The sequence below is a fragment of the Salmo salar genome, chromosome ssa05 (genome assembly GCF_905237065.1).
Source record: "Salmo salar chromosome ssa05, Ssal_v3.1, whole genome shotgun sequence".
NCBI classification, from domain to species: Eukaryota; Metazoa; Chordata; class Actinopteri; order Salmoniformes; family Salmonidae; genus Salmo; species Salmo salar.
In genome coordinates this window covers 79,581,267-79,599,137 of record NC_059446.1, presented here as the reverse complement: position 1 = coordinate 79,599,137, position 17,871 = coordinate 79,581,267, and the positions used below count along the sequence as shown (strand labels likewise).

The following is a 17,871-nucleotide window of genomic DNA, read 5'->3' as shown; positions in this document are numbered from 1 at the left end:
CTAACAGCACCTGTTTGGCACACATAATATGCATGAAGCGCATGCTCCTTACCTTCTTTTTCTTTATCTCCAGTATTTTCCACAACTTGTCAAATTTATTCCACACATCTGAACTCCCCTTTTACCTCCTGAGCAACCAGTAAACATTCCCCCGTATCAAGTTTGTTTGTCACATCCTGTGCATCCATTTTGCTGTCATGCGTTACAGTGTTCAGAGCTTGTTATAACCAATTTATTGATGTGATTATAATATGCTATAGGTCAGGCCCTATAAGTCACGTGCATGCGATGCATACATGTGTCACGTAAAGAGAGCAAGGGTTGAGGGAATAGGGAATGTTTTTCCTAAACAAATTAGGAATTTCGGTAACAGAACTTTTCAGTCAGAAATGGCTGTAATTATGTTGCAGCAACACGGACAGCACGATACACAGTGTTGATGTTCTGTGGTGGTCGCTGCAGCAGCGAGGAGAGAGACAACGGGTGCTAGTCACACTTGTTTTTAACACAGCGCAGCAAGTCTGATCCAGGAGGCATAATCAAATCAATTGCAGTCGGACTCCCTCTAGTCATTTCTGTGTCTTAATTATTTAATGAAACAGTTTGCTTAAAGCATTTTTAGCCGAGGACAGACCTACCTGACACAGATACAGCTTATGTTGTTCCATCACCCCCCATATACACACACACACACACACACACACACACACACACACACACACACACACACACACACACACACACACACACACACACACACACACACACACACACACACACACAAGCACACTGGCAGAGCATCATAACCTACTCAGTGCCTCTCAGAATGAACCAGTGAGGACATTACCCGTCCCACACCCCTACAGTTCCATTAAGAAGTTCACTGGTGCTGTTCTGTTCTCTCTGGAAGTCCCATTAGAGAGAATGAAGCCAGCTCAGATCTCATTCCAGCTTATCCTCACAGACAGTTAAATGGTCACAATGGCAGCTGACAGAGGACCGTTCTGTCTGGAGTGTAAAATAGAGACGATGATTCAGAGCTCTCTTAGTGTTGATGCACTTAGCTCTTACAGTTAGAGTTGATGCACATTTCCCCCAGAATGGAATTTAATGAACTCATGGACGTATCGGAATGGGTATTTTGCAAAAGGTTTTCCACAATGTGTATCAACAATAGTGTGTTGGTGGGTGTGTGCGTGCATGCACCTGTGTACACTTGCATGCATTTATTGTGATGTGGGTATCTGTATGAATATCTGAGTCTGTTGCTATAATATTCTATGCTCTAGGACAGGGACTTGGACTGTCATCTGGAGGAAGTGAGAGAAGCAGGGCAGAGCTTGCCTGAGACCCAGGTCACCGATTGGCTGATCCAGCTGCTGCTTGGACTCCACTACATGCATAACATGTTCATACTGTATTTATACTTTTAAAGTCCAAGACTCCATTGGTCAAAAATGAAGAGTACATAAGGGGGAGGTCTAAGAACCACAGGGATCTAAACAAGGATATATTTTGGACTTCAAAGTATCATGATTGCATTGTGCAAGGTTTATTTCTTTATTGTACTCCTGCCTGTCTGCCTGTCTGCTGATATCTGTTTGTCCTGCCTCCTCTGTCCCAGGCGCATCCTCCACAGAGATCTGAAGGCCAAAAATATCTTCCTGAAAAGGAACATAGTTAAAATCGGTGAGTTCCAATGCAGCAGGGGCCCATGGGAGTTTTTTTGTTTGTTTGAAATCTTTGCTAGTCCTTAAAAGTGCAGGGAGGCTGTGTCACGCCTGTTAAATTCAAAGGCTCTCTCCATATGTCTGCGGCATACAATTATCTACAAAGGTAATGGATGAATACAAAACTGTTGAAATTACACACAGTTTATACACAGCACACAGTTTATACACAGCACACAGTTTATGCACAGCACACCATCTGTAGCCCACTGTGTAAATCACTGCCAGTTGTTTGCTTACAAGATTTAGATCAAATATGTAATTCACTTAATCAAATTAAGACAATAGAACATAATAAGGGCATGCACTTTAATGTGCTAATGGTTTCAATTCCAAACGGAAAATGTGCTGATGGTTCAATTCCAAACAGAAAACGGTCTACTTTAATGTGCTAATGGTTCAATTCCAAACAGAACATGTGCTAATGGTTCAATTCCAAACAGAAAACGGTCTACTTTAATGTGCTAATGGTTCAATTCCAAACAGAACATGTGCTAATGGTTCAATTCCAAACAGAAAACGGTCTACTTTAATGTGCTAATGGCTCAATTCCAAACAGAAAACGGTCTACTTTAATGTGCTAATGGTTCAATTCCAAACAGAACATGTGCTAATGGTTCAATTCCAAACAGAAAACGGTCTACTTTAATGTGCTAATGGTTCAATTCCAAACAGAACATGTGCTAATGGTTCAATTCCAAACAGAAAACGGTCTACTTTAATGTGCTAATGGTTCAATTCCAAACAGAAAACGGTCTACTTTAATGTGCTAATAGTTCAATTCCAAACAGAAAACTGTCTTTCTTTCCTCTTCCTATGATGACTCATCCTTGTCATTCGAAAGAGGACTGGATAGGTGAAAGCAATATGGCGGACACTTCTTTCAGCCTTTTTATTGTCCTTCTGCATAGTGCTCACACCCACCCCCCTGGTCCTTTCAGATGGGATCAATGAGGGCACAGGAAATAGGAACAGGTTCCAATTTGGAAATAATCACCTCATAATGCTTGATAAATTCCTCTGCTTAGTCTAGATTTAGCATTATTAGGTAATGTATTGTTGCTGTTTATTGTTCTTTGTTTTGTTTCCTACCTTATGCAAATTGCACTCTACAAATATAATATAATATATTATTATTATAAGTGTTGCTCTTCCTCTGTTCAGGTGATTTTGGGGTGTCCTGTCTGCTGATGCGGTCATGTGACCTGGCCACCACCTTCACGGGCACGCCTTACTACATGAGCCCTGAAGTACTGAACCACCACGGTTACGACTCCAAGTCTGATATTTGGTAGGAAGGTGGAGCAGCACACTGAGGCTCAAAGACAGAAAGGTCAAAGTTAGGTTAAAGTTCAAATGTAAAGAAAGGTAAGGTTAGATAGGTTGAACGATGAGTGGACATTGACATTTATCTTGATGCTGCACTGTTTGTTTATGTGTGTAGTAACTTTCTTAACACTTGTAACGCTTGTTTTGTGTTGCGGCAGCCACCACAAGTTTTATTATGTGAATGTTTGTCATGTTTAAAACTTTTAATGAAGCAAACACCTTTAGAGCTCTGCGTTTTGAAGATGAGTTCTTTTTTGATTCTCATACCCCTCCGAACCTCAAGAGAGTTGTTGACATCCAGTTTCCTCCTCCGTCTCTCTGCTTCCTGCTAAGGCTACAGGTGCTGAGTTCAGAATGCTGTGTAATGCTGTCACGTATCAAGGCAGACTCTCATTGTGAGATTTGGCTGGCATTTCCTGAGAACTTGCTACTCACTTCAAAGCAGTCCAAAAGGAGCATGGCTAAGAGGCACTTTGGATATGGACTGGAATATGTGATGAGTAATGAAGTGTAGAAGAGGGGTAGAAAAGGATTCATGTATAATGATGAATGGAGTCGATACGGGCGTTGGTCTGATCAGCAGGAGAGCATAAAGAACACCTTTAATACCAAGACCGACTATAGATCCCTCATTTTTCACTGCAGTCTGAAGTGCAAGCATCTACTGAACTCAAAGTTCTTTGAAAAGAATGCAACAGTGGTAACTGTTCATGACTTCCTTCAGCACCAGTGCTCCATGGTTTCAAATAATAGTCTTTTTGAGAAGTTATTCATGAAGAAGAATCTGATTTCTTGGAGAAAAATAAGTACAGCCGGTAGAACATAGTACTGAATGGAGACAAAAGCACTGGCAACTCTGCACTATCCCTCCCAGCTGCCAGCAGCTACGTTCCACCCCTGGCCTTCCTTCCTCCCTTCTTTCCCTATTCATCTGTTTTCAAGAGGAAATTACCACTAATCCCAGAGTGGGAGTGGAAAATTGGCTTATTTTATCCGACAGAGAGGAAGAGAGACGGACAGAGAGGAAGAGAACAAGAAGCCAATTGAGGAGATGGTGGTGATCTCAGACACTGATACACAGCCCTCTGGGTAGTCTGTTGCCTCCCACTCCTCCTCACTCCGCAAGGCTCAGCGTCTCTTCCCATAGACCACACTAATGAGAGAGGAAGTGGTCACCTCACGCCTCGACCGCTCTACTGTACCACAGTAGAAAGAGTACGAGGATTAGAGCAACAAGTAGAGTCACAACTCTGTTAGGTCACAATGAGACAATGACTGGTGATAGATGTTTGAAATCCCTGTAATACATGGATGTCCACTCCTCTTCCCAATCCCTTCTTCTTATTTTACATCAAATAATACAATTATTACTTGATATAAAAACAATGGAACATTTGATATGGAAAATAAGATGGAGGCTTCCAGGGAAATGTAGATGATATTGTTTGATTATCCTCCGTTATGGTATCTGAATACATTCATATTCATTGTAGAATCACTCTGTCCATTTGTATTACTTGCATTGTTGTTCTGGTGTACTGTGTGGCAGGATGCAATAAAACAAGAGATTAAGAGGGAGTGATATTAAAGACAAAGAGGTGGATGATTGACAAATAATACCTTTAACTCTCTAACTTCCATCTTCTTCCTGTCATCGTTTGGTTATCTCTCTAATCCATCAAGAGTAATAACGGGAGCTAGTATATTCATTCACATATGTCTGGCGGGCTATTATTATTCTCCCATCTAATCTGTTTATTCATGGCCACTTTCCTTTGATGCCAAACAACCTGCAGGAGAAGGGAGCTTTATTACACCTCAATAGAAGATGTGTACAGTTCCATTACCAGATGTGTGTCACGTCCTGACCAGTAAAAGGGGTTATTTGTTATTGTAGTTTGGTCAGGACGTGGCAGGGGGTATTTGTTTTATGTGGTTCGGGCTGGTAGTGTTAGTAGTTGGGTGTTTGATTTATTATTCCGGGTTTTGGGCACTGTTCTATGTTAATGTACAGTGCCCCGTCCAGAGTGTCCGACGACAGTACCCCGTCCAGAGTGTCCGACGACAGTGCCCCGTCCAGAGTGTCCGACGACAGTGCCCCGTCCAGAGTGTCCGACGACAGTGCCCCGTCCAGAGTGTCCGACGACAGTACCCCGTCCAGAGGGTCCGACGACAGTGCCCCGTCCAGAGTGTCCGACGACAGTGCCCCGTCCAGAGCGTCCGACGACAGTGCCCCATCCAGAGCGTCCGACGACAGTGCCCCGTCCAGAGGGTCCGACGACAGTGCCCCGTCCAGAGTTTCCGACGACAGTACCCCGTCCAGAGTGTCCGACGACAGTGCCCCGTCCAGAGTATCCGACGACAGTGCCCCGTCCAGAGTATCCGACGACAGTACCCCGTCCAGAGGGTCTGACGACAGTGCCCCGTCCAGAGTGTCCGACGACAGTGCCCCGTCCAGAGTATCCGGCAACAGTACCCCGTCCAGAGTATCCGGCAACAGTACCCCGTCTAGAGTATCCGGCAACAGTACCCTGTCCAGAGTATCCGGCAACAGTGTATAGTCCGGAACCGAGTGAGACGGCCTACAGTCCGGAACCGAGTGAGACGACCTACAGTCAGGAACCGAGTGAGACGACCTACAGTCAGGAACCGAGTGAGATGGCTTACAGTCAGGAACCGAGTGAGACGGCCTACAGTCTGGAACCGAGTGAGATGACCTACAGTCAGGAACCGAGTGAGATGGCTTACAGTCAGGAACCGAGTGAGACGGCCTACAGCCCGGAACCAAGTGGGTCTGCCTACAGTCCACAGCTCCTAGAGTCGTCCTACAGTCCAGAGCTCATAGAATCGTCCTACAGTCTAGAGCTCATAGAATATAGTACAGGGTCTACAGTGATATGTGTCAGGCCGAGGTATTTGGGAGGAGTGGACTGGTCAGGGGGTGGTCTTAGGCCCGAGCCCGATTTTTGTTTATTTGTGTGAGGTGCATCCGGGGTCTGCACCTTTGGGGGGGAGGGGGGGGGGGTACGGTCACATCCTGACCAGTAAAAGGGGTTATTTGTTATTGTAGTTTGGTCAGGACGTGGCAGGGGGTATTTGTTTTATGTGGTTCGGGCTGGTTGTGTTAGTAGTTGGGTGTTTGGTTTTGGGCACTGTTGTATGTTAATGTATTTCTATGTTTAGTCTAGTCATTTGTATTTCTATGTTTAGGTAATTGGGGGTTGGACTCAATTGGAGGCAGGTGTTTTCTAGTTGCCTCTGATTGAGGGTCCTATAAATAGGTATGTGTTTGTGTTAGTATTTTGTGGGAGATTGTTCTTGTTTAGCTGTGTGTGCCTGACAAGACTGTCAAGTTCGTTTTGTGTTTTGTATACGTTTTTGGTGTTTTTCCTTCTTCACTTTAATAAAAGAAGATGAGTGTACATTTTCCCGCTGCGTCTTGGTCTCAACCCTACGACAACCATGACAATGTGTTAATGTTCTCACTTCTTACTGATCTGTTTAGAGTCCATGTGGGGTATTAGTCATATTGGAAATATGAGACGACATTGATTTATTGATTCAATTACACAGTAGATCAGAGTGTCAGGTCGCACTACCCTTCCAAGGGCAGGTAATGAATATGGAATGGAATGACAGTTTTGATACAGTAGGTGACCTTATCACTGCTCAGATGGATGGGGACCTCAAAGGTTACCTCAACTGGCACCGACTGTTCCGTACGACTGGACTTCAGGTCAGGACCAGTGGATCCTGGTTATATCCTTAACCAATGCAGGTGTACCCAGAGGGGTCGATGATATCACTACCAGTTTGAACTGTGTTGGCTGATGTGTGTGTGTGTGTGTGTGTGTGTGTGTGTGTGTGTGTGTGTGTGTGTGTGTGTGTTTCAGGGCCCTAGGCTGTATCCTGTATGAGATGTGTTGCCTGTCACACGCCTTTGAAGGACACAACTTCTTGTCAGTTGTGATGAAGATAGTGGAGGGAGAAACCCCCAGACTGACAGCCAGTTACTCTCTGGAGCTCAACACACTCATGCAAAGGTGAGAAGGCATTAGCTGGAGAATGTAAGGGTCAACTCAGTAACACATAGGTCAGAGTTCAAACCTCTCACATTGTGCTTCAAAGTGTACAAAAGGATAATACAGGATAAAGAGTCTCTTACCCTCCTTCAAACCCTAACACTTAACTTAGCTTCAAACCCTAACCCTTAACTTATCCAGAACCATGTGCTATGTCTCTTTTAGGATGCTGGAGAAAACCCCGTCATCCAGGCTCTCGGCTGCAGAAGCTCTGAAGACAAAATTCATTGAGGACAGTATGCAGGTTAGACCTATCCTGGAAACATAACACATATCACAGCAATATAAATACTTCCTAAAGCTGATTGATTGGTTGATTGATTGGGGTGGCTCCAAAGGTCAAATGGGCGGAGCTATGGTACCAGAATCACAGACTAATCAAACCTACTGGCTGGTTGGATTTACTCAATGCTAAATTGACTTCCTGTCATAGTTCACTTTTTTCCACAGCACATTTTCTGTGTTCATAACCTTTTCTACCATGACAGGTTAGAAAGACACACACACACACACACACACACACACACACACACACACACACACACACACACACACACACACACACACACACACACACACACACACACACACACACACACACTCAGACAGGAATATGAAGCTCACTGAAATGTAAAGCCAGCTAAGCTCATGTGAGATGTCAAATAATGTACTGTATCTGACAAGCATATACAGTGGCTTCGGAAAGTATTCAGACTCCTTGACTTTTTCCACATTTTGTTAGGTTACAGCCTTATTCTAAAATGTATTACATAATTTATTTTTTCCCCCTCATCAATCTACACACAATACCCCATAATGACAAAGCAAAAATAGGTTTTTAGACATTTTTGCTCATTTATAAAAAATAAAAAACGGAAAAATCACATTTACATAAGTATTCAGACCCTTTACTCAGTACATTGTTGAAGCACCTTTGGCAGCGATTACAGCCTCGAGTCTTCTTGGGTATGACACTACAAGCTTGGCACACCTGCATTTGGGGAGTTTCTCTTATTCTTCTCTGCAGATCCTCTCAAGCTCTGTCAGGTTGGATGGAGAACCTTGCTGCATAGCTATTTTCAGGTCTCTCCAGAGGTGTTTGATCGGGTTCAAGTCCGGGCTCTGGCTGGGCCACTCAAGGACATTCAGAGACTTGTCCCGAAGCCACTCCTGCGTTGTCTTGGCTGTGTACTTAGGGTCGTTGTCCTGTTGGGAGGTGAACCTTCTCCCCAGTCTCTGGAACAGGTTTTCATCAAGGATCTCTCTGTATTTTGCTAATTTCATCTCTGCCTCGATCTTGACTAGTCTCCCAGTCCATGCCGCTGAAAAACATCCCCACTGCATGATGCTGCCACCATCATGCTTCACCGTAGGGATGGTGCCAGGTTTCCTCCAGACGTGATACTTGGCATTCAGGTCAAAGAGTTGGTTTCATCAGACCAGAGAATGTTGTTTCTCATGGTCTGAGAGTCTTTAGGTGCCTTTTGTCAAACTCCAAGCGGCTGTCATGTGCCTTTTACTGAGGTGTGGATTTCGTTTGGCCACTCTACCATAAAGGCCTGATTGGTGGAGTGCTGCAGAAATGGTTGTCCTTCTGGAAGGTTCTCCCATCTCCACAGAGGAACTCTAGAGCTCTTTCAGAGTGACCATTGGGTTCTTGGTCACCTCCCTGACCAAGGCCCTTCTTCCCCGACTGCTGCAGAGATTTTTTTGGTACTCTTCCCCAGATCTGTGCCTCGACACAATCCTGTCTTGCAGCTCTACGGACAATTCCTTCGACCTCATGGCTTGGTTTTTGCTCTGACATGCACTGTCAACTGTGGAACCTTATATAGACAGGTTTATGCCTTTCCAAATCATGTCCGATCAATTGAATTTCACCAATGCGGACTCCAATCAAGTTATAGAAACATCTCAAGGATGATCAATGGAAACAGGATGCACCTGAGCTCAATTTAGAGTCTCATAGCAAAGGGTCTGAATACTTATGTAAATAATGTATTTCTGTTATTTTTATTTTTTTATTATGGAGTATTGTGTGTAGATTGCTGAAGTTGTTTTTCTTTAAATCCATTTTCGAATAAGGCTGTAACGTAACAAAATGTGGAAAAAGTAAAGGGATCTGAATACTTTTCGAAGGCACTGTATGTAAATGTACACATTACATGGATACACATCTGGTGGTCTGTGTTTAGTTTCTGCCTTGTGCAGTATGGTAACCTGACCGGACATGATGTATTCTGTTGAGCTTTCTTTCTGTCAGCACTGCATTTTATGTATTGCATTTCTCTCTAGCACCTATGGCTGAATGTACATGTAAAGTATATGTATAAGTAATTGGTGTTGCCTGGCTGTTCTGTGTTGACATAAAACACAATGGTTCTTTGATGTCTCTTGTTTTATCTCCTCCTCCTCCATATCTTCTCCATCTCTCCCTCCAGCTAGTCCATCTCTCCCTCCTCCATCTCTCCCTCCTCCATATCTCCTCCATCTCTCCCTCCTCTATCTCTCCTCCTCCATCTCTCCCTCCGCTTCCTCCATCTCTCCTCCTCCATCTCTCCCTCCTCCATATCTCCTCCATCTCTCCCTCCATCTCTCCCTCCTCCATCTCTCCTCCTCCATCTCTCCCTCCAACTAGTCCATCTCTCCCTCCTCCATCTCTCCCTCCTCCATATCTCCTCCATTTCTCCCTCCTCCATCTCTCCTCCTCCATCTCTCCCTCTGCTTCCTCCATCTCTCCTCCTCCATCTTTCCCTCCTCCATATCTCCTCCATCTCTCCCTCCTCCATATCTCCTCCATCTCTCCCTCCATCTCTCCCTCCTCCATCTCTCCTCCTCCATCTCTCCCTCCGCTTCCTCCATCTCTCCTCCTCCATCTCTCCCTCCTCCATATCTCCTCCATATCTCCTCCATCTCTCCCTCCATCTCTCCCTCCTCCATATCTCCTCCATCTCTCCCTCTGCTTCCTCCATCTCTCCTCCTCCATCTCTCCTCCTCTATCTCTCCTCCTCTATCTCTCCTCCCTACTCCATCTCTCCACCTCCACCTCCATCTCTCCCCCTCCTCCTCCTCCATCTCTCCTCCTCCATCTCTCCTCCTCTCCCTCCTGCTCTCCCTCCTCCATCTCTCCCTGTCCTCCTCATCCATCTCTCCCTCTATTTGTATTCAGGGTGTGGTGTGACTGGTGTTATTTGTCCATGGCAAGTTTCTTCTATTGTCCTGTGAATATTCTCCCTCCCTCTCCCTCCCCCTCTCCCTCTCCCCCCAATGGTTTACCCTCCATGTCCCTCTTTTCTCTTGTTGACAGATTTCAGTGAGAGAATGAGGGACATAGAGATAGGGCACCACCCTCTATTATGCCGAAAGCACAGAGTTTCTAAAGAGAAAGAGAGGAAGAGGGAGAAAGACAGAGGGAAAGAAAGGAAGAGAGAGGGAAAGACAGGAAGTGAGAGGGAAATACAGGAAGTGAGAGGGAAAGACAGGAAGTGAGAGGGAACGAGAGGAAAAGAGAGGGAAAGAGAGAGAGAGAGAGAGCAAGCGAGGTAAACATATCAACAATGGTGAAGTTAGACAGGGATATACTAGTCTGTTAGTAATAAAGCAATAAGATTGATAATGTTAACCTTTATCTTGCTCTTTCTTTTCTCTCTCTTTTATTCTCTCTCTCTTTCCCCCTCCCTTTCTTTTTCTCTGTCTCACTCACTCTCTACAGATCTTAAAACACAAGTTCTGTAGTCTGACGCTGAGAGACAAGACATCGGCGGGAGAAAGAGACGCAGCACAGATATTGAAAGCGGTGTAAGGACATGCTCTATATTCTGTATGGTTTGTCTGTGGTTTGGGTTATTAAGAAGGAAGAGGGAGAACTAAAACCACTATCATCCTCAGACATGAAGAATGAACACTGGCTCCTCAGTTTAGAGCTACGTGGCTGCAGTTACACACCAGTATCATCCTCAGACATGAAGAATGAACACTGGCTCCTCAGTTTAGAGCTACGTGGCTGCAGTTACACACCAGTATCATCCTCAGACATGAAGAATGAACACTGGCTCCTCAGTTTAGAGCTACGTGGCTGCAGTTACACACCAGTATCATCCTCAGACATGAAGAATTAACACTGGCTCCTCAGTTTAGAGCTACGTGGCTGCAGTTACACACCACTATCATCCTCAGACATGAAGAATGAACACTGGCTCCTCAGTTTAGAGCTACGTGGCTGCAGTTACACACCAGTATCATCCTCAGACATGAAGAATGAACACTGGCTCCTCAGTTTAGAGCTACGTGGCTGCAGTTACACACCAGTATCATCCTCAGACATGAAGAATTAACACTGGCTCCTCAGTTTAGAGCTACGTGGCTGCAGTTACACACCAGTATCATCCTCAGACATGAAGAATGAACACTGGCTCCTCAGTTTAGAGCTACGTGGCTGCAGTTACACACCAGTATCATCCTCAGACATGAAGAATTAACACTGGCTCCTCAGTTTAGAGCTACGTGGCTGCAGTTACACACCAGTATCATCCTCAGACATGAAGAATTAACACTGGCTCCTCAGTTTAGAGCTACGTGGCTGCAGTTACACACCAGTATCATCCTCAGACATGAAGAATGAACACTGGCTCCTCAGTTTAGAGCTACGTGGCTGCAGTTACACACCAGTATCATCCTCAGACATGAAGAATGAACACTGGCTCCTCAGTTTAGAGCTACGTGGCTGCAGTTACACACCAGTATCATCCTCAGACATGAAGAATGAACACTGGCTCCTCAGTTTAGAGCTACGTGGCTGCAGTTACACACCAGTATCATCCTCAGACATGAAGAATGAACACTGGCTCCTCAGTTTAGAGCTACGTGGCTGCAGTTACACACCAGTATCATCCTCAGACATGAGGAATGAACATTGGCTCCTTAGCTTAGCGCAATGTGGCTGCATCGGGACAGAGGGATTTTTAAGCATTTACCCAAACACACACTAATATTGCCATACTCTGTCCCACTCTATAACCCCCCTCTCTCTCACTCTCTGTCTGTCCTCTCTCTCTCTCTCTCTCTCTCAATCTCCCTCTCTCTTTCTCCCTCACTTCCTCTCTCTATCTCGCTCTCTCTCACTCTCTCTGTCCTCTCTCCTCTCTCTCTCTCAATCTCCCTCTCTCTCTCACTTCCTCACACTCACATTTTCTCACTCACTCAGACATGGAAGCACAGTTAGTAGCAGCTGTCTCTTAAACAAACCAGACCGTCACTGATTCAAACTGGCACCAATCAGGGAAGGTGCCTGTCATCAGTAGCTTAGCTGGCCACACACTCTCCTGTATGTCAGAGTAGCCAGGTGTAACATGCTGCAGAGAAAGACCAGATTAGGTCTAGGTCTTAGCAATAGCCACACCCATCTCTTTAGGATTGACACGATCATGTCATTTGTTGCCTGACAGACTGCATCTGTAATGACTTGCCAAGGTGCCTTGGTAGCATGTGGACAATGCGATATGGTTGTGAGAAATTGTGATTAATTTGGGATTATGCATGATATGATTCTCTGATCTGATGTTATGCTTATTAACTGGTCAGTGACATGATCGTGTTATTCCACTTTGTACATACTGAACCTGATGACTTGTCGAATGGAATTCTACACACCTTATAGTTAGAGTTAGAGTTGTGGTTGAAGCCAGGGTTATGGTTGAACTGGGATGTGGACATGATGCTAGGTTTAGGGTTGGGTCCAAGGTTAGGGTTGAACCAGGATGTGGACATGAAGCTAGGTTTAGGGTTGGGTCTAAAGTTAGGGTTTAACCAGGATGTGGACATAGAGCTAGGTTTAGGGTTGGGTCTAAGATTAGGGTTGAACCAGGATGTGGACATAGAGCTAGGTTTAGGGTTGGGTCTAAGATTAGGGTTGAACCAGGATGTGGACATGGAGCTAGGTTTAGGGTTGGGTCTAAGATTAGGGTTGAACCAGGATGTGGACATGGAGCTAGGTTTAGGGTTGGGTCTAAGATTAGGGTTGAACCAGGATGTGGACATGGAGCTAGGTTTAGGGTTGGGTCTAAGATTAGGGTTGAACCAGGATGTGGACATGGAGCTAGGTTTAGGGTTGGGTCTAAAGTTAGGGTTGAACTAGGATGTGGACATGGAGCTAGGTTTAGGGTTGGGTCTAAAGTTAGGGTTGAACCAGGATGTGGACATGGAGCTAGGGTTGTTTTTATTTTTTTATTTAACCTTTATTTAACTAGGCAAGTCAGTTAAGAACAAATTCTTATTTACAATGACGGCCTACCCTGGCCAAATCCTCACCCGGATGACGCTGGTCCAATTGTGCGCCGCCCTATGGGACTCCCAATCAAGGCCGGTTGTTATACAGCCTGGAATCAAACCAGGGTCTGTAGTGATGCCTCTAGCACTGAGATGCAGTGCCTTAGACCGTTGCGCCGCTCGAGAACCCCGGGTTAGGGTTGAGCTGATATGCGGACATGAAGCTGGGGTTAGGATTAAAATCAAATCAAATGCTTACTTACAAGCAACAATGCATTTTTTTTTGTGTTGCTAAAAATAAAAAAATTAACTAAAGAACAAGAACAAAGTAACACAATAAAATAACAATAACGAGGCTATATACAGGCGGTACCGGTACCGAGTCAATGTGCAGGGGTACAGGTTAGTCGAGGTAAATCGAGGTAATATGAGGCTAGGGTTGAACCAGGATGTGGACATGAAGCTAGGTTGAGGGTTAGGCTTTCGGTTAGGTTTAGGCTTATGGTTAGGGTTTAAGTTATGGTTAGAGGACAGTGGTAGACATATCTGAATCAGGGTCTCCAATTAATATTCCTCTTGATTAGATCGTCTCTTTCATATGTATATTGTTTATGTCTGATTACTGCCCATCTCACTCTAAATGACCTTGTTACATTCATTACATGTTGAAAGAAGTATTTACATTCACATAGGAAGTGACCTACAAAAGGTAAACGCTAGAATTCAATCAAATCCACCACACTGAGGTGTTTACTGTGCACAGTATCTCTTTTTGCCATGGTAAATTCAAAATCCCATTAAGGCAGCAATTGTTTTTAACAGTGCAGAGGTAATTGTTTGTAGGAGTATCTGACCTCTGACCTATCTTACTCGCCAACACTCCAGCCCTCCCAACCTCTGACCATTGCCCTTTGACCTTTGCCCTTTGAACAGGCAGAGAAAGGTGCACCTTCAGACACTGAGGGAGAAGTCAGAACTAGACAGAATGACCCCCAGGGAGAGAATGAGGCTGAGGAAGCTGCAGGCTGCCGACGACAAGGCCAGGAGGCTTAGGTAGGACACCCGCACATACACACGCACGCACGCACGCACACACATGTGCACACACACACACACAGCCCACACCACAGTCATTTGGTCCATGACCAGTATAGAGCCCGTGAGGTCCCGTTGGGATTCTCCTGGGGCTGATGCTTGGCTGGGTTCCCTTTAAAGATGAAGAGAGATTTGTGTAAATGCATTCTCGCCTGCCCTAGTTTCCTTGGGCTGAACTGTGTTGGAGACGTGTCTACAGGGAACGGTACTGAGAGCGACAGAGGGGTGGTGGATGGGAAGGACAACAGGCCAGGCAACAGGGCTATTGATGTGCTCTATGGAGTTCCAACTTTTATATATTATACAAGCCATGACCTTCTCTCTCTCCTCCTCTCCTCTCCTCTCTCCCCTCCCTCTCTCTCCCTCTTCTGCCTCTCACTTTATCTCTCTCTCTCTCTCTTTTGTCTCTCGCTCTGTCTCTCTCTCTCTCTCTTTCTCTCTTTTGTCTCTCGCTCTGTCTCTCTCTCTCTCTCTCTTTCTCTCTTTTGTCTCTCGCTCTGTCTCTCTCTCTCTCTCTTTCTCTCTTTTGTCTCTCGCTCTGTCTCTCTCTCTCTCTCTCTCTCTCTCTCTCTCTTTCTCTCTTTTGTCTCTCGCTCTGTCTCTCTCTCTCTCTCTTTCTCTCTTTTGTCTCTCGCTCTGTCTCTCTCTCTCTCTCTTTCTCTCTTTTGTCTCTCGCTCTGTCTCTCTCTCTCTCTCTCTCTCTCTCTCTCTCTCTCTCTCTCTCTGTGGGTCTCTATCTACCTGTTTTGTTTCTTTCTCTCTCATTTTCTCTTTCTCTCTATCTATGTCCTTCCTCCTCTCTCTCCCTCTTTCCCTCTCTTTCCCACACTCTGTTGTTTCTGGTTGATAACTACAGTGTTATGACCTCCTAGTCTTAATGATCAACATAACCCACTGCCATCTCACTTTTATACTGTGTTGCATCATTCATCTACAGGTAACTGCCAAGATAAAGGAAACCCCAACATAGTGTCTTAATAGGGCATTGGGCACCACGAGCCAGAACCGCTTCAATGCACCTTGGCATAGATTCTACAAGTATCTGGAATGCTTGGAGGGATGCGACACCATTTTTTTCCACCAGAAATTCCATCATTTGGTGTTTTGTTGATGGTGGTGGAAAACGCTGTCTCAGGCTCAATGTGATCAATTGGGTTGAGATCTGGTGACTGAGACGGCCATGGCATATGGCTTACATCGTTTTCATGCTCATCAAATCATTTAGTGACCACTTGTGTCCTATGGATGGGGGCATTGTCATCCTATGGGGGAATAGCCATGGTAGACAAAATATTTTTTTATACATGACCCTAAGGATGTTTAACTCAGGAACCATACCTGTTTGGAAGCACCTGCTTTCATTATACTTTGTATCCCTCATGATCTCAAGTGTTTCCATTATTTTGGCATTTACCTGTATATTAAGATATAAGGCACGGGGGGTGTGGTATATATGGCCAATATACCACGGCTAAGGGCTGTTCTTAAGTGGGACACAACGCGGAGTGCCTGGATACAGTCCTTAGCCGTGGTATATTGGCCATATACCACAAAACCCGAGGTACCTTATTGCTATTATAAACTGGTCACCAACGTAATTAGAGCAGTAAAAATACATGTTTTGTCATACCCGTGGTATACAATCTGATATACCACGGCTGTCAGCCAATCAGCATTCAGGGCTTGAACCAGACAGTTTATAATACAGTGTAACACTACAGGAGACTTGCTGAGGAAAAATACCAGGAAAACCACTTCCGAATGCAGGAGCTGAGGAGCCGCCATTTAGAGAAAGTCAGTTTGGACGTCTTGAATGTAAGAGAGACACAATTCTAAAAGTTGAATCAAAAGCTCTCTTAGAAAATAATGCATATAATTGGATGGAAAATGTTTCGTTTTTACCCTCTACTACTTTAATTACTTGAATTAACTAATTGTTTAAGTGCAATTAGTAGCCGGTTCTTTGGCCTGAGTTAAATTAAACTCTAAGGGTGTCCCTTCTCCGTGAACCTCGTTTGGTATTCCCTTATGGTCTCATTAGCCAATCACTCGCTTCATAATTGAAACTCCCCCTAAAAAAAAAAAAAACATTTGTCTTGTTAAAAAATTAAATAGATACTTGAATTGACTAATTGAATTGAAAACTCCATCACTTCCACCCAATAGGAGAGTGCAGGAGATGCAGTCCACCAGACTGCACCAATCACAGCTGAGGACTACCGGTTGCTGGGTTGCTCACAACCAATGGGAAGGCAGCAGCAGGACAAGATGTGAATGTCTGAGCCAGTGGGGCGTGGTGAGTATACTTTCTTCTTGTACCTTTTATTTCTGTTAACGATGACCTACTATAAGATCATGTTTTTATGCAATACACCTTGGTTGTCCTGCAGTACATCTTGGTTGGCCTGCAGTACATCTTGGTTAGCCTGCAGTACATCTTGGTTGGTCTGCAGTACATCTTGGTTGGTCTGCAGTACATCTTGGTTGTCCTGCAGTACATCTTGGTTGGCCTGCAGTACATCTTGGTTAGCCTGCAGTACATCTTGGTTGGTCTGCAGTACATCTTGGTTGGTCTGCAGTACATCTTGGTTAGCCTGCAGTACGTCTTGGTTGGCCTGCAGTACATCTTGGTTGGCCTGCAGTACATCTTGGTTGGCCTGCAGTACATCTTGGTTGGCCTGCAGTACATCTTGGTTAGCCTGCAGTACATCTTGATTAGCCTGCAGTACATCTTGGTTGGCCTGCAGTACATCTTGGTTAGCCTGCAGTACGTCTTGGTTAGCCTGCAGTACGTCTTGGTTGGCCTGCAGTACATCTTGGTTGGCCTGCAGTACATCTTGGTTGGCCTGCAGTACATCTTGGTTGGCCTGCAGTACATCTTGGTTGGCCTGCAGTACATTTTGGTTGGCCTGCAGTACATCTTGGTTGGCCTGCAGTACATCTTGGTTAGCATGCAGTACGTCTTGGTTGGCCTGCAGTACATCTTGGTTGGCCTGCAGTACATCTTGGTTGGCCTGCAGTACATCTTGGTTGGCCTGCAGTACATCTTGGTTAGCCTGCAGTACATCTTGGTTGGCCTGCAGTACATCTTGGTTGGCCTGCAGTACATCTTGGTTGGCCTGCAGTACATCTCGGTTGGCCTGCAGTACATCTTGGTTGGCCTGCAGTACATCTTGGTTAGCCTGCAGTACATCTTGGTTGGCCTGCAGTACGTCTTGGTTGGCCTGCAGTACATCTTGGTTGGCCTGCAGTACATCTTGGTTGGCCTGCAGTACGTCTTGGTTGGCCTGCAGTACATCTTGGTTGGCCTGCAGTACATTTTGGTTAGCCTGCAGTACATCTTGGTTGGCCTGCAGTACATCTTGGTTGGC

The 17,871-nt window shown here is 45.1% G+C and overlaps 1 protein-coding gene across 1 annotated transcript in view; it reads left to right on the top strand.

Annotated features, from left to right (window-relative positions):
- The window catches only part of LOC106574729 (serine/threonine-protein kinase Nek11-like), a 40,999-nt gene extending 24,225 nt beyond the window's left edge, over nucleotides 1–16,774 (top strand). The window contains exons 2-10 of the mRNA XM_045717760.1: nucleotides 1,290–1,408; nucleotides 1,625–1,689; nucleotides 2,895–3,021; nucleotides 6,953–7,102; nucleotides 7,307–7,385; nucleotides 10,854–10,939; nucleotides 14,339–14,458; nucleotides 16,222–16,315; nucleotides 16,667–16,774. Of these exons, the coding sequence (XP_045573716.1) occupies nucleotides 1,290–1,408; nucleotides 1,625–1,689; nucleotides 2,895–3,021; nucleotides 6,953–7,102; nucleotides 7,307–7,385; nucleotides 10,854–10,939; nucleotides 14,339–14,458; nucleotides 16,222–16,315; nucleotides 16,667–16,774 (948 nt within the window). The remainder of the gene's footprint in view (nucleotides 1–1,289; nucleotides 1,409–1,624; nucleotides 1,690–2,894; nucleotides 3,022–6,952; nucleotides 7,103–7,306; nucleotides 7,386–10,853; nucleotides 10,940–14,338; nucleotides 14,459–16,221; nucleotides 16,316–16,666) is intronic.
- Nucleotides 16,775–17,871: the final 1,097 nt, after the last annotated feature.